The 17,128-nt window shown below is 40.2% G+C and overlaps 2 protein-coding genes and 1 pseudogene across 2 annotated transcripts in view; 1 reads left to right on the top strand and 2 right to left on the bottom strand.

Moving 5' to 3' along the window:
• Nucleotides 1-17,128, top strand: part of ZNF638 (zinc finger protein 638) — a gene marked incomplete in the record, with an annotated part of 146,080 nt that overhangs the window by 6,179 nt on the left and 122,773 nt on the right.
• Nucleotides 11,983-12,262, bottom strand: LOC106735158 (putative 60S ribosomal protein L37a). The gene has a single exon (XM_014588903.2). It carries the CDS (start codon nt 12,260-12,262, stop codon nt 11,984-11,986), a length of 279 nt encoding a protein of 92 aa, XP_014444389.1. The 3' UTR covers nt 11,983.
• Nucleotides 13,210-13,489, bottom strand: LOC102492976 (small ubiquitin-related modifier 2 pseudogene; annotated as a pseudogene).

Here is a 17,128-nt window from a genome sequence, read left to right as displayed (position 1 = left end):
AAAAAAAAAAAAAAAGAAAAGAAAAGAAAAGATCCTGAAGTATAATGAAGATTGTACTTGATTTAAAATTTTGACTTGCCGTTTTGAGATTTTTTTTCTGTGTACTAAAATTCAAAAATCTTTTGTGGCCAGCAGGTGGCATAATAGTTAAGGTCAATCCCACATGATCAACCGGATGGCTTGAAACTCACGCTAGACGTGCGTGCATGCCCAAAAATCTCAAGAGGAGACTGGAGGAATAGGGACTGTGGTGTAGTCACCCCTCAGGGGGTGATTTCTCACTTTCTCTGTCTCTCTGTTGAGCACGCGTGCCCTACAGAAAAAAAAAATCACTCAAAAACAAAACCAAAAACCTTTCAGTTAAATCGAGAGAAGGAAAAATGAAAGGCTTTATTCTTATATCTAGACATATATCTAGATCTTCTTTTCTTTTTTTGTAGAGGTTTTTGCTATAGGGCGCGTGCGCTCGCCAGAAAGACAGAGAGAGACAGAGAGACAGAAAGCGAGAAATCACCCCCCAAGGGGGGTGGTCACGCCGCAATCCCTTCTCCTCCATTCTCCTCTCAGGATCTTGGGCATGCATGCACACGCGCGCGCCTGGCGTGAGTTTAAGCGACTGGGTCCGGGACTCAAACTGCAGTCGGCTGCATGAGAAACCAGTGACATAGCCATTACGCTAACTGCTGGTCCCAAAATTCTTCTATTTTTGAAATAATCATCAAATAAATTCCTTAAGATGAATGGGGGAATTTTCAAATGTCCCTGCTTATCTGCTCCTTGCTATTTTATTTGGGCTTTTATAATCATAATATAGATTAATAGATGTATTATTGTAAGGATTGAAAGGTGTTCAGGTTTTCATGTACGTATGCAAGTTCATTATGTGAGATGTGACTGCACTATATGTACATCAAAATGTTCAAAGAAGTTATTGCCAGGCAGGTGGAATTTCGGGCAGTGTACTGTCTTTATTTGATTCTTTTCCAAATTTTTAAAAAGGAATTATTTTTATTTAACTTTTTAAAAAACTTATAATTATTATTGTTATTATTATTTTCTAATTTGATCAGAGGGAGACAGAAAGGCAAAGTGGGAAAGAAAACCACCAGGTCCGAGACTAGAACCATGGTCAGCGAAGTGGGAGTCCAGCACCTTTAACCACCACACCATCTGCCGGCCCCTATTATTTTCCAAATTTTTAAAAACAATTATATTTTAATTTCGTACCAGGATAAAGAGGTATGACTTTGAGTCAGCAATAATTTCGCAGTGTTTAAGATTAAAAAGTTAGAAAAGGTATACAATGAAAAGTCTTCTTTTTCCCTATTTCTTATCTTAATTCCCATTTCTCCATTTTGCCTATCTTTGGTAATCATTATTGCTAACTTATTGCCTAACCTTCCAGAGATATTTTATATGTATAACAGTGAAAATGGATTTATATTCTTTCCTTCTTCTATGTACCATATTTGCAATTTTCTTCCATTACTTTTTTTTAAAAAACTAAACAACATTTTATTTACCTATTTATTTATTGTGATTTTCAAAAAAAACTAAACAACATTTTATTTATCTATTTATTTATTGTGATTTTCAGGCCACTGGGTTTGGGGCTTGACCTGCGGTTAGGCATGTGGGAATCCAGTGTCTTAACCACCATGACACCTACTGGCCATCTTCCATTGCTTCCTATATTTTACAATGTGTGTGAGAGGGCTTTACATAGAAAGCATCCTCAATAAAACTTTTTCTAAAAAGCAATTAGCACAGAACGAATAAAAAAAGTATATGAAGAGACAGGAAAAAATTGTGATTTGATTTTTTTTTTTGTCATTGGGTGTTGAATACAACACTCTTGCCATGTGAAGAAATCTCTTCATGTACTTAAACATGAATTGAAGCATTGAAAACACTTCTAGTCTAATTAATCATTAAATTATTTAAAAGAAAATTATTTTTAATGTAATACATGTACATCATTGAAAAAATAAGCAGTTCTTTAAAATTGCCACAGAGGGACCAGTAGTTGAGTAATGGCTATGTTGCTGGACTCCCATGTAGTCAACCACGGTTTGAGTCCCAGACCCGGTGGAGGAGAAGGGATTGCGGCATGGCCATCCCCCCTGGGGGGTGATTTTTCGCTTTCTGTCTCTCTATCTCTCTTTGTCTGTCTGGCGAGCACACGCGCCCTTTAGCAAAAAACTCTCCAAAGAAAAAAAAATGATTCATCACTTTACTTCTATTCTCTTCATTGAGATTTGATCTCAGTATTTGGTTAAATCAGTTAGGTTTCATATCATTACGGGTAGGTACACATAATTAGGCTTTGAGTCTAACAGAAAATGAAGATTGTTTCCTTCATTAATTTTCTAGCATTTTATGTTTATTTTTTCCCCAAATGGCCCAATGTCATCCAATGGGCCAACAAATACAAAAATCCATCAGTTTCCAGGACCAGCAGGTGGTGTGGTGGTTAAGGCGCTGTACACTCCCACATGGCTGACCACAGTTCGAGTTCTGGACCTGGTGGCTTGCTTTCTCACTTTCCCTCTCTCTCTCTCTCTCTGGTCAAATTAAAATAAATAAATGAATGAATAAAATTAAATAAATAACTCTTAAAAGAAAGAAAATTCATCAGAATTTCCTTCTGGGGCTGGCAGTAGGCCTGAAAATCATAACAAATAAATAAATAAATAAATAGGGAGGGGAAAAAATGTCTTCCTTTCTATGGCTCCCATTCTTCATATTCTAATCTGGCCTGGTTCTATGTTTGGATCAAACCTAAAGAGTAGTATCTCTCTCTTTTATTTTTTTTTTAAAGAGGTTTTTGCTATAGGGCATGTGCGCTCGCCAGACAGACAGAGACAGAGAGACAGAAAGCGAGAAATCACTCCCCAGCGGGGATGGCCACGCCGCAATCCCTTCTCCTCCGTTCTCTCTCGGGATCTTGGGCACACAGCACACGCGCCTGGCGTGAGTTTTAAGCCACCGGGTCCGAAATGAACCGTGGTCGACTACGTGGGAGTCCAGCATCATAGCCATTACGCTAACTGCTGGTTCCCAAGAGTAGTATCTTTAAAGAGATAAGAAAAGAGATTGTACCCATAAAATAAGAATAGGGTACCCTGGGCTGGCCCGGTTGCCTAGTGGTTGAAGAGCTGGATCCCACTGCAGCTTGAATCTTGGCCCAGTAGGTTGAAAAACATGCTAGAGTATGTTTTTCATGCCTGGAACTTCATGTGGGTAAGCCTTACAGAGGGTTGCATTTTACCCCTGCCCAATGTCCGGCCCTTCAGAATTTAAAAAAGAATTTTTTTTTTTTTTTTACCTTTATGATCGAGCACATGCATGTGCAAGTGTGAGAGAGAGAGAGAGAGAAGAACCGTTCACAGTATATGGTCATGCTCAATCCCCTTCAGTCCTCCATCTTGTTAGATGATCTTGAACACTTGCATGTGTGCCTCAGGCTGACTGGGTCAGGGGCTCAAACTGAGGTCGCCATGTGGAATCCTATTTCTCTTGAGTAACACATTACCACTGCTTCACAGAGCTGTCCCGTGAATTTTAAAGATTTGATTCTAATGTGTCTGCTGTCAGTCCAGGATTGCTGTTAAGAAATCTGGTGTTGTTAGGTTTTGTGTTCCTCTGTGTGTGTGTTGTTTTTCTTTTATGAGAACTTTTTAGTATTTTCTCTGTGGTATTTTGAAATTTTATGATTTTGTGCCTTTGGTATGAATCTTTTTTTTTTTTTTTTTCATTTTCTGTGCTCCATACTTGGCTCTTTTCAACTTAAGACTCCACCGTGTTTTTCCTCTTACTTAGTGAAATTAATTATTTTCTCCTTTCAATATATTGTTTGCTTTCTCTTTAGTTGGATTTTGGACTTTCTGGATGAATTCTGTAATCTTCTTATTGTCTTTTTTCTTTTTTTTTTTCAGTTTTCTTCATTTTTTTTTTTTTCAGTTCCTCCAGGTGATTTTTCTCACCTCTATCTCTTTTTTTAAATTGGACTTTATTTTATTTATTTATGTATTTATTTATTTTTAATTTGACCAGAGAGGGACAGAGAGAGAGAGAAAGAGGGAAAGCGAGAAAGCGAACCAGCAGGTCTGGGACTTGAACTGCCGTTGGCCATGTGGGAGTCCAGCACCCTTAAACACCATGCCACCTACTAATATCACCTCTATCTTTTAGCCCTTCCATTCAATATTTCCTTTTGATCATCTTGTTTTATGATTACTTTTTATTGCATTCTGCCCTTACTTTATAAATCCAGTGTTTTAATTTTAATTTTAAAAAACTCATGACAGATTGCTTGTGCACACACATGAGAGTGAGAGAGAGAGCAAGAGGAGAGAGGGATGAGCACTCCTCACAGTGTCCAGTCATGCCATGACCCCCTTCGCCCAATCCTCTAGCCCATTAAATCTTGGGCACTGATGCATGTTCCCTGTGTGCTTCAGGCTGACTCGCCTGCGGATTTGAACTATGGTTGTCGTGTGGGATCCAGCTTCTTTTATACAATGCGTTACTGCTGCGTCATGGAGCCAGCCCCTATTTCCTTATCCTTTCAAAGATATTACTTGTAGTTTTTGTTTCGGAAGTTTTTTAGTTGACATATAATAATTGAACATATTTGTGGGGTACAATGTGACTTTTCAGTATAAGAACACAATGTGCCTTTATTAAATTGGGGTAGCTCTTTTTTTCCAACATCTCAGCAATTTGTCACACCCCAGATTCTCGTTTTTCGTTACTCTGACATAAACAGTAAATTGTTGTCAACTATATTTACCCTACTATACTTTATAACACCAGAAGTTGTTTCCTCTTATCTAATTTTGTTTCCATTAACGAATATTACTCTATCCCTTCTTTCCTAGCCACTAGTAGTCATTCTTCAACTTTTTACCTTTATGAAGTCATCTTTTTTAATTCCCACACATGAGTGAGAACATGCAGTGTTTCTCTTTTTGTGTATGGCTTTTTTTCCCTAAACCTAATGTCCTCCAAGCTTGCATATGTTACCTCCAGTGGCAAGATTTCATTCCTTTTAATGGCTGCATAGTATTCCATGGTGTATGTAATGGGAACTTTTAAAAGGTCGTGAAAAATGGAGTTCAAAGAAAAGAGAATGGAATTATGTTTATTTCTCAACGTAAGATCCATCAGGTTTCAGACACTTTTGTGAGCAGTGGTACCAGCCATTTAGTGACATTGCTTTCAGAGAACTGAGAATTTTGAAAATTCAGCCAGGTCAGCGGTGACTTTTTTTTTTAAGTTATTAACTGAAGAAAAATGGGTACCCCTGAAAGATTTTTTAAGATTAGGATACAAAAAGAAATCAAAAAGAGTCAAATCAGGACTGTAGTGCGGATGGATGCCTAATAATTTTCCACAAAACTCTTGGAAAAATGCCCTTGTTTGATGAGAGGAATGAGCAGGAGCATTCTTGTGGGAAAAAAAGGACTCTTTGGTGAAGCTTTCCTGGGCATCTTTTTGCTAAAGCTTTACTCTAACTTTCTTCTTCTTTTTTTCTTAGTTTTGCTATATGGCGTGTATGCTCTCTCCAGAGAGACAGAAATCAAGAAATCACCCCCCCAGGGGGATGACCACGCTGCAGTCCCTTCTCCTCCATTCTCCTCTCGGGATTTTGGGCAGGCACGCACATGTGCCCACCATAAGTTTTAAGCCTCTGAGTCTGGGACTTGAACCATGGTCATCTATGTGGGAGTCCAGCAACATATCCATTACACCATCTACTGGTCCCTTCACTAACCTTCTTAAAACACTGTCATAATAAGTAGATGTTATGTTCTTTGCCCCTCTAGAACTGGCAGGTAGCATAGTGGTGAAGGGCGTTGGGCTCCCACATAGCTGACTGTAGTTTGAGCCCTGGACCTGGCAGCTTGGTTTCTCACTTTCAGTCTCTCTCTTTTGCTCTGTCCCTCTAAATAAATAAATAAAGTTAAATAAAATAATTCTTTTTTAAAAAAATGCCGTGACTATATAAAAAAAGTTAGTAAGCAAAATACCTTGACATCCCAAAACACTATTTACCTGACCTTTGCATTTGATCAGTCTACCCTTTGATTTTTTTTTTTTTTGAGAGATTATTGCTGGATCAGTCTACCCTTTGATTTTTTTTTTTTGAGAGATTATTGCTGGAGAGAGGGAGAGACAGAGAGACAGAAAGCGAGACATCATCCCAGGAGAGGATGGGCACTCCTGAATCTCTTCTCTTCCAGGCTCCTCTCAGGATTTTGGGCATGCATGCATTCACACCCAGCATGAGTTTTGGTCTGCTGGGTCTGGGACTTGACTCACAGTCGACTACATGGGAGTCCAGCGATGTAACCATTATGCCGTCTGCTGGTCCCCCTTTATTTGATTTGATTACATCCTCCTCTTGGCAGCCATCACTTTATCTTCAGGATCGTACTGGGGAAGCCATGTATCATCTCCTGTTATAATGCTTTGAAGAAATCCTGTAGGATCTTCATCCCACTTGTTTCAAATTTCCATGGGAGGCTTCTGCTTTTGTGTGCAGCTGATTTGGGCTCAACTGGTTTGGCACTCATCAGGCAGAAAGTTTACTCAATTTTAATTTTCTAGTTAGAAAATAAACTGGAAAGAAACTGGTCTAGCTGGACCAGTTGTAATGTCTGTGCTGTTGTCTACTGTTTCTGCTGTAAATTGTCGGTTCTTCTCAATTAGGGCACGTACAAGATTAATTTTTTCCTCGCAAATTAATGTGGATGGTCTGCTTGCTGTGGGCGTCATCTTTAATATCATCATGTCCCTTCTTAAAGTGAATTACCCACTTGTAAACTGCTGATTTCTTTGGAGCATTGTCGCCATAAACTTTTCATAAAGCACTAATGATTTTACCATCCCTCACCCAAGTGTCACTGTAAGGTTTACTATTTGTTCTTGCTTCAAGTTTAGCATAATTCGTGTTGCTGTGAAAGAGGCTGCTTTTAAAGTAGATCCTGTTCAGACTTGTTATAGTAAGTTAGGACAAATTCTGGACCCCTTACATGTAACTTTTTTATTCATTTGCTGATGTGTACACTTAGGTTGATTTCATATCTTGGCTATTGTGAATAGTGCTGCAATAATAAACATTGGGTTCAGATATCTTTACCACAGACTGATTTCCTTTCCATTGGATATATGAAGGTACTTCAAAAACTTAGTGGAAAAAGAGAATGTGTTTATTTTGGGGCAAAAGTTTTTGAAATTCATGCATACTTTTTTTTTTTTTGAGAGATTTTCGCTATAGGGCACGTGCGCTCGCCAGACAGACAGAGAGAGACATAGAGACAGAAAGCGAGAAATCACCCCCCAGGGCAGATGGCCATGCCGCAATCCCTTCTCCTCCATTCTCCTCTCGGGATCTTGGTCACGCACACACACGCGCCCGGCGTGAGTTTTAAGCCACCGGGTCCAGGACGTGAACCGCGGTCGATTACATGGGAGTCCAGCGACATAGCCATTATGCTAACTGCTGGTTCCCGTATACCTTTTTCATAATACACATTTTTCATGAACTCTTTCAAGACCCCTGGTATGCCTAGTAGCAGGATTAATGTATCATATGGCTATTCTGTTACTTAATATTTGAGGAACTTCCTGTTTTCAGTTTTCTTTTGCTTTCTTCATTGTTTCTGGCCTTTGAACCTCTTTTTCTTTTTGTTTATTTTTTATTTATTTATTTATTTATTTTAGAGAGAGTGATTTGGTATAAGGCACGTGCACTTGCCAGAGAGACAGAGAGATAGAAAGTGAGAAATCCCCCCTAGGGGGATGGCCATGCCATAATCTCTTCTCCTCCATTCTGTTCTTGGGATTTTGGGCACGCACACAAACATTCCCAGCATGAGTTTCAAGAGCCAGGTCCATGACAGTATCCTAGGGTGGGATACCGTGGTTGACTAGCACCAGGTCAGGACTTGAACCGTGGTCGAATATGTGGGAGTCCAGCACCTTAACCACTACAACACCTGCTGGTCTCCTTTTTATTTAGTTTTTCAAAAAGTTTCTTCAGGGAGACATCTCCCATCCTTTGCAGTGCAGGCCATAACCACAGGAGTAGAGCGAGTAAAGGGAGATGTGTCAAGATCCCCAGACCACCCTCAGGTTCCGTGGTTCATTAGAAGGACCTACAGGACTCTGCATGTAGTCATACCTAAAGTTATGATTTATTACGGGGAAAGCATACAAACCAAAAGTAGTGAAGGGAAAAGATGCATGGGGCGAGATCCAAAGGAAACCAGAAACAAGCATCCGAGTATCCTCTTCCAGTGGAGTTTCATAGAATGTGTTTAATAATTGAGATCATGTATGTGAACTATTGTCTATCAGAGAAGATCATTAGAGACTCAGTGCTCAAGGTTTCTTTGGGAGGGGCTGGTCGCCTAGGCACCCTCTGCCTTACCTGTACCAAAATTCCAGACTTCCATAAGAAAAGCAGGTGATCAGCAGAAACTGCGTTATCTGTATAATGTTTAGGTGCAGTGATCCACTCTTCCTAGTTAGAGAGTGGTGGGAACAGACATGAAATGAGTATGCAAATGAAGGCAGACCTGGCCTCTTCACAGTGGAGAAGGGTATTGGTGACATCTCCACCAGACAGAATTTACGTGCCTGGCCAGAGTTATCTGTATTGCTGTCCATTTTCTTCCATAGAAACTACTAAGGTAAAATTTCTTAACAGCAATGAAAGGCTAAAAATCAGATCATCTAAAAGAGCATTGATCAAACAAAGCATAGTTTTCCATAAAAACACACCTTTTCCCCTACAATAAGTCATGCAGGAAAGTGTAGATTTTAATTTGACTTCTCATGTGAAATTATCTATGCAAAAGTTTTAGTTGACAAGGAAATTCTATGTATCATTGAAATGAATAAATTTGCATTCTGAACTTGTTTTGTGCTTGCTGAGTTGCTTGGTTGTTTTAAGCATCTTTTAGTTTCACATGGCAAATATGTGATGAACTAATAGATAATTTAGTAGGCTTTTTTCTCTCTTTGGTCTCAGACTGGTTTTCCTACCAGTAATTGATAGTGACTGGCAATTTTTTAAAAGTTTAACACTGCCTTAAGCTTGTATGGCATCAAAATAAGGAAGCCTGAAGTCCTGTATTCCACTGGAAAATAACATTGTACATGGTGAACTTTTAGGTAGTGTGGTAGATGTCAGACTGGAAGTGGGAATCATGATGTAGAATCACAAAGAAAAAAGCAGTCAATTCTGGCCAGGAAGTTAACGTTTCATCAGGGGCTTAGAGGACAAGTAGCATTTATCTGGAATGAGTTTTTTGTTTTGTTTTCACTTATACAATTATGGGAACTTCTGATTATACATCCACATAAAAAGCCAATCTCCTAGAAGATCCCCAGATCCAGCCTCCTGGTACGCACACTCTTACGTAGTCTCTTCCCATTTTTCATTGGGATTGGCCTGTATTCTTATATACACGGTAGTGGAAGCAGCAGTGTGTGAATTCCAAGGCTTGGTCATAAAAGACCTTGTTGTTTTCATCTTGGTCTCTTGGCTTGCTTGCTCTGAAGGAAACCAACTGTCATAGCAGGGAACTCAGGGAGCCCTCTGAAGGGGTTCATCTGAGGAGAAACTCAGTATAATCTGGGCAAGTGGCCACCCAACTAGAGATTTCTGTTTCCTAACTTGCCTGGCAGCTAGCTAGCTAGGTTTATCTTTGAGACCAGGTTCTTGGAAACAAAAGCAATGTATGCAACTTCTGGTTCTTAACTTTTGAAGAGTTTCCAAATCTTTCTCATTGCCACTCCTGTAAGGAGTCTTTTTAAATTTTAAAAAACATTTTACCAGAGGCTGCGTTTGCCAAGAGAGACTGTGAGGGATAGAGATTGAGAGAGGGAAAGTGAGAAAGCATCCCCAGTGGGGTAGTTATCATGCTGCATCCCTTCTCCTCCATTTCTTCTTCCTTTTGGGATTTTGGGCATATAGGCACATGTGCCTGGAGTATTTCTCAAGCCACTGATTGGGGACTTAAACCATGCAGTCAGCTTTGTAGGATTCAGCCACCTTAACCATCATGTTATGGGCTGGCCCAAGGAGCCTTTTTTTTCCCCTCAAGAAAAGCAGATTTAACTTTAATAAATCAAAGAAATGCCAAAGAAATATGCTTAAAACTTAAAGCCAGGAAACAGATTGTAATTCTGTTCAAACAGTAGGTACATGAACCTATCGGCAGCTCAAGACAGGACAAAAATCCTTAAAATTGGAAAACAAAGCCTAGAAAAAAATCAACAATGTTTTAGACAGAAGTCATAAAATTCTATTTCACCAGTTCAGTCTCATGTACTTTATCTGTTGTTGAGATTCAACTTTCCCAATTAAATTCTGGGATATAATATTCAATGTCAGACTTGTCCCTACGATTAAGTTAGCCATTTTCTTAGTTTTTGAAGTCTTATTTCTGTGTGACTGTATTTAATTTTCCTGGTATAGCACTCCCTGCAGAATTTCTTGAAGATCTGGTCTGGTGTTGGTAAATTCTTTCAGATTTTGTTTATCTGAGAATGCTCTTGTCTTTTCTTCCCATATGAAGGATAATCTTGCTGCATATAGTATCTGTGGTTGCAATTGCTTTTCCCTTAACACTTTGAATGTATTTTCCCATTCTTTCCTCACTTGCATTGTTTCTAATGAGAGATCCACTGTCAGCTTGATGGGTTAGTCTTTGCAGGTAACTTGCCGTTTCTCTCTTGCCAATCTTAGTATCTTGTCTTTGTCTGTGGTTTTGGTCAATCTGGCTATAATTTGTCTTGGAGAAGATCTTCTTGGGTTGATTATATTTGGGGTCCTTTGTATTTCTTGGGACTGGATCTTTGAATGCCTCTCTAGATTTGGAATGTTTTCTTCCAGGATTTCATGGAATATATTGTCAATGCCCTTATGGGTCTCTTCCCCTTCTGGGATACCAGTTATCTGGATGTTTGGACATTTGATGGTATCTAGTATTTCGTATAGTATTCTCATGTTTTTGGACAATTTTATCAGTCTTCGTGGTGGATTTTTCTAGGCCAGTAATTCTGTCTTTACAACTGAGATTCGATTTTCAGTGTGATCTAGTCTGCTTTGAATATTTTTAGTGCTTTATCCATAAAAAGACAAATTGTTTTTGCCCCTCTTCTCTGTAAGAACTAGCCTTTGCCACCTTGAGGATGATATTGCCCAGTGTTGAGAATGCATACTTGGGGTGGACTGGGAATCCACTCTCCTGGTTCTCTTTCTCCCTTCATGTGGTCTGGAAGGCAGACTTGTGTGGTGAGCTAACTCAACCATGCAGATTTGGGAATGCAAGCAACAAGGTATGTTTAATAGAAGGAACCGGGAGGCTTGGCCAGCATTGCAGAACAAACCTACTAGACTGTGTCTACACCATTAATTGAGAAAGAAACTTAGATTTTACAACATTAAGCCAGCTTATTTTGGGGTCTTTGTTGCAGCATCCTGTGTTTAATAAAACAAGCTTCCCATTTCTTCCAAACTGCCTGGCTTGAAAAATTTTCTCTTTTGTGGTTCCACGTCACCCAGGTGTGTTTACCCAAGAATATAGAAACGTCATTTACCCTTTTGCCATCTGCAAATGCCTGTGTCCACCAGTACTGCAAGTTATATAAATAGTAACAATCTTTGACCCTAAATTGAAGGACCTCTAAGTGATATTTCATAATCACCATGCTTTTTCTCATTGTGTATGTTGCTAGTTTAATGTAGAATAATTTTTATTTATTTATTTTTTGGTTGAGTTTTTTTCCCCCATTGATTTAAGGCAGTAGATAGTCTAAGAGCACGCAGGATTTTCTTCAAATTCAATTCTCCCATCTGTAACTTTGGTCTGACAGTAGTATCCATCTCACAGGTTTTTTTTTTTTTTTCATAAATTAACCCATTTATTGTAGGCTAGTGATATTTCAAATGTCTATGGAGCTTCTACTGGTCTTTCAATTCCTTCAGTCTTCTGATGGCTGACTTCACTGTGACAGCCGAAGTGGTGGTGTAGGTCCAGGCACCACCGGATACCACTTTCAAGCAGGAACCACAGTGCCAGATCCCCACAGCCCGTCTCTTCATCTTAGTTTTGCCACAGAAGGAGCAGGTGTACTCGGTGTGCTGGCTGATTTCAATTTTCTTCACCGTTTTCCGGAGGAAGGCACCATAGCGGGTCCCATATTTACCGACGATGCCGACCTTCTTGGTGCATTTAGCCATACCGCTGCCAACTAGGTCCAAGCCCCTCCATCTCATAGGGTTTTATGAGAATTAAATGAAAAATGCTTCTAAGTTACTGAGCAGATACTCCAATAATGAGAATTTTTAGGTACATTTGAGAAACTTGAAAAGATATTTAAGATTTTTTTTTTTCATTTTAAACAAGTTTGTTTAAACAACAAGATGCTTGACTTGAAGGGAAAACTATCTAGGATTCCTTTTTTTTCTTTAAGAGTAATTTACCCCTACTTAAAGACATTGCCCTACATGTAACAGCTACGTACAAAAGAAGTTATAAAATTGTCCTTGGTTTTACAATGATAAATGAAAAACATTAAAATTCTCCAATCAAACAAGGTATGCAAGGATTTTTATGTTGTTGGGGGTCTTCTTTCTTTTCTTCTTTCTTTCTCTTGTTAAAACAGTGAGAACAAAATAGCTCACTGGAATAAAAAGATATATATAAAGAGCTGAATGTACATGCCACTAATGAAGAAAGGAGGTACTTTCACAGAGCCAGTATTTTTCCCCATCCCATGTTTTGATGTCAATTAAAACATACCATTGACCATTTTGTTTTAAAAAATGCAGCATGCTTGTGCTCATACGCCAGTTACTTTATGTACAATAAAGGAATGGGGAAGGGAACATGAAGAATAGAGAAAACGGTACTGCAGTCATCAGGGTGTGTTGAAACCTAATTGTGATTTTCTTTTTTTAAATAAATTACTTATTATTATTATTGTCGCTAGTATTATTTTTCACATGAGTTTTGCCAGAGAAAGACAGAGAGAGAGAGGGAGAGTGAGAAAGCAAGCTACCAGGTCCAGGACTCAAACCATGGTCAGCCATGTGGGAATTCCAACACCTTATCCACCCTACCACCTGCAGAATGTGTTCTTGGTCTGTGAGAACAGAGTTCTGGAATAAAGCAGCAGGTTCCCTCTTTAGTAGACACCTCCCGTCTTCTCTTGGAACACAATTGTCTCTTCATCCTCCATTTCCACCTGTGCAGGTGTGTCTGTTTTGTTGATCGGCTGCCCATCAAATCGGAATCTGATCTGTTTCATTGACAAACCCTGTCGTTCACAATAGGCTTTCATGAGTTTACTAAGTGGTGTACGCCTCTTACTCTTAAACTGCACCACAGAACCACCCCGCCACCTTCAAATTAGTATGGTCGTTGTTCTCAGTCTTGACTCCTTTCTTGGGCTTTTCGTCGGCCATGGTGAGTGGAGTCTCCTCAGCTGCCACTTCACACAGTGGTACCAGGTCCTCACTGACTGAGCACACAGGCAGCTCCAGTTGTGGCAGAAGAAGAAGAATGTTTAAGAATTTGATTCTCAAAACTTCAATAAAAGGATAATAAATAGGTAAGAAAGGTAGAAGAGAGTGGGATAGGAGATCACAGCACTTTCAGTGACATGTTAAAGTATTGAAATTTATCTTAGGATGCGATTCCCAAAGTGTGGTCTCTGAGGTGCTTATTGGAAAGGTGAATCTCTAAGGGTGGGGCCCAGGAACTTTTTAGTAAGCTCTCGAGATGACTCTGATGTGTGTTCATGTTGGAGCAATGCCTCCTTAGCAGAATGGAGATCCCCTGGAAAGTTATTTCACCAACACTGTCCCCTCCAATCCCTGTGCTCAGTGTTTGTAGGCACCAACTGCCAAGGTAGGTAGAAATGAGATGTGGCTCTGAAAGCAGAGGTGCCTCATCATCTTGAGGTAACCACCATTAGCATTTTGGTTGTCATCCTTTCATGCATATGTTTAATTTTACACAGATGCGATCAAGTAGATCCTTTTTTATTGCCAGTAGTCACATAGGCTTGCCAGAGAGTGTGCGAGTGAACACCCTCCAGTGGGGTATAGTTACAGTGCAGTCCATTTTCCTCCATTTCCCCATCTCGTCAGGATTTGGAGCACATGTGCGCACATGCCTAGTATGTTTCTCAAGCTGTTGGGGCTGGGATTCGAACCCTGGTCAGCCATGTGGGGTCTGACTCCTTATTCACAGCACTTAACTGCTGTGCTATGGTGCCAGCCCTTGACATTTTTTTTTCTTTTTTTGAAGAGGTTTTTGCTATAGGACGTGTGCGCTCACCAGACAGAGAGAGACAGAAAGCAAGAAATCACCCCCCAGGGGGATAGCCACGCCGCAATCCCTTCTCCTCCATTCTCCTCTTGGGATCTTGGGCATGCACAAACTCACACCCGGTGTGAGTTTAAGCCACCGGGTCCGGGACTTGAACCGTGGTTGACTACGTGGGAGTCCAGCAACATAGCCATTACGCTAACTGCTGGTCCTGCCCTTGACATTTTTTAATAGTCATGTTTTTGTTAATCTTCCTCATCTATGTTCTTAATGATGTAAATACATTCACACACTTCCACAGATTTTCATGTTCATGTAATCATTTATAGATACAACACACATGAGTTTTTCTCCTTTGTAGTATGTCATTTAAACAATTTTTCTATTACTTTTTTAATGAACATTTTTATATATTGGGGCCAGCAGATGGCATGGTGGTTAAGGTGCTGAACTCCCACATGACTGACTATGGTTGAGTGCTGGACCTGGTGGCTTGGAAACCACACCGGGCATGAGTGCTTACATGTCCAAGATCCCAGGAGAAGAATGGAGGAGGGATTGCAGTGTGGCCATTCCCTCAGGGGATGAGTCTTCACTCTCCCTCTCTCTCTCCAGTGAGCATACATGCCCTATGGCAAAAAGCCTAAAAATATTCATTATAAATTATATCTTGTTAAGAAGTCACTCATTTTCTTTCATTTTTTAAATTTGTCACCATAGATTGACATAATATTCTCTTACAGTTAAAAAATGTACTCTCAGGTTTATCTTTATTTTCCCCCTAGGTTTTTGCCATAGGGTATGTACACTCACTGGAGAGAGACAAAGAGAAGGAAAGTGAGACATTACCCCCATGCCGCAATCCTTTCTTCTCCACTTCTCAAGCTGCCGGGTCTGAGACTTGAACTGTGAAGCTGGTCATGTGGGATCCAGCACCTTAACTTTCATACCTCCTGCTGGCCCTGCTTAATGTAGTTTTAGTAGGAATAATTTTAGGCCAAAAACTTAAAATTACAACTAATAGAGTAATTATCGTCATGAACTGGGTACTGATAACTGAACTTCAGATGGTACAAGGCTTCCCCACAGGATTAATGATATACACATACTGGTCTTGTATATGTAGTTTAGGACCAAAACACTTTTTTTTTTTTTTTAAGGTTTTTGCAGTAGAGCCTGTACGCTTGCTGGGGAGAGACACTGAGAGGAAAAATGAGAAATCACCTCCTTGGGGGGATGACCATAACACCATTCTCCTCCTGAGACTTTGGGCATGCACACATATGCATCTGGTGTGATTCTCAAGGCTCCAGGTTTGGGACTTGAACTGTGGTCAGCCAGGTGGGAGTATAGTGCCTTCCCACCACACCACCTGCTGCCCCCCCCAAAAATCTTTTTAATTAAGTTGGATTTCTTTAAGTTTTTAATTTTTCCATGAGAGAGAGAGAAACAGAGAGAGACAGAGAGAAAGGCACTTCCGATAGGGTCTTTGTGTCAATGATCCACCCCAGTCTGAGCTTGCCAGGAAAATGGGGCCACACACACCGTGCCCACTGTGCTCAGGGAGACCCCAGGAATGAACGTGGTGCCCTTCCATGCGGGCCCAGTCGTGTTATCAGTGTGCTACTGCCCAGCTCCCCAAACACTTTTGAGTTGTTAAAAGAAATCAAATGTACATATAATCTATTGGAAAGTCTTTGTTCCGGTTTACAGGAGAGAATGGCTCAGATTTGGATTTTTTGATTGATGTTACAACCTGTCTTAGTCCATTTTCTGCCCCTATAATACAATACCACCGACTAGGTGATTTTTAAAGAAAAGAATTTTATTTGGCTCATGGTTTTGGAGACTGGGAAATCCAAGAGTATGGTGTCAGCATCTGGCAAGGGCCCGTGGTGGAAAGAGTCACATGATGAGAAAATGCACTTGTGCGAGCTCAAGACAGAGGAAAAGAGCTGAACTTGCCAAGAGCCCGCTCCCAAGGTTACTGCTTTATTCCTGTGATATCAATATTGGCATTAATCTGTTCATGAAGGCCGAGCACCTCATTACTTAATTACCTCTTAAAGGTCTCATCTCTTAGTTTCGTTACAGTGGTAATTACATTTTAACATGAGTCTTGCAGGGAACATTCACACCATACACAGCTCATTTTAAAAATGCAAATATTTCTCTATAGGGGCATTCAGAAGAAATGCCACATTTATTATGACTCTAGTTCTCTTGGTTTATCCTTTGCCAAACCCCCCCCCCATATATACGTAAAGAATAATTGAGATCACTTTCATAGTTTCTAGAAATGAAAATAATGGTCTTAGCTTTATTTCCAAATTTATGATTGAATGCCAAGATAGATTCTTTTATTTTACCTTTGTGATTTCTTTTTTAAGGTTTTTCTCTTAGGGCACGTGTGCTTGCCTGAGAACGAGCGAGACAGAGACAATGAGAGGAGAAGTGAGAAATCATCCTGCCCCACCCGGGGATGGCCATGCCACACTCCCTTCTCTTCCATTCTCCTTTCAGGATTTTGGGCACACACGCACACACGCCTGGCGTGAGTTTCAAGCCACCATGTCCAGAACTTGAACCGCAATTGGCCATGTGGGAGTCCAGTGATATAACTGCTTAACTATTTGCTGGCCCTGATTTTACCTTTGTGAAAATGAACTGTTAGGGGGAACCAGCAGTTAGCCTAATGGCTATGTCACTGGACTCCCACGTAGTCGACCGCGGTTTGCGTCCCGGACCCGGTGGCTTAAAACTCACGCTGG

The sequence above is a fragment of the Tupaia chinensis genome, unplaced genomic scaffold, assembly GCF_000334495.1.
Source record: "Tupaia chinensis unplaced genomic scaffold, TupChi_1.0 Scaffold000316_1, whole genome shotgun sequence".
NCBI classification, from domain to species: Eukaryota; Metazoa; Chordata; class Mammalia; order Scandentia; family Tupaiidae; genus Tupaia; species Tupaia belangeri.
Note: the sequence above shows the minus strand (reverse complement) of the source record. Positions and strands in the feature narration are given on the sequence as shown.

Bases quoted from the DNA above. Each gene is read 5' to 3' on its own strand.
- LOC106735158 (XM_014588903.2), bottom strand. From the start codon at position 12,262: ATGGCTAAATGCACCAAGAAGGTCGGCATCGTCGGTAAATATGGGACC.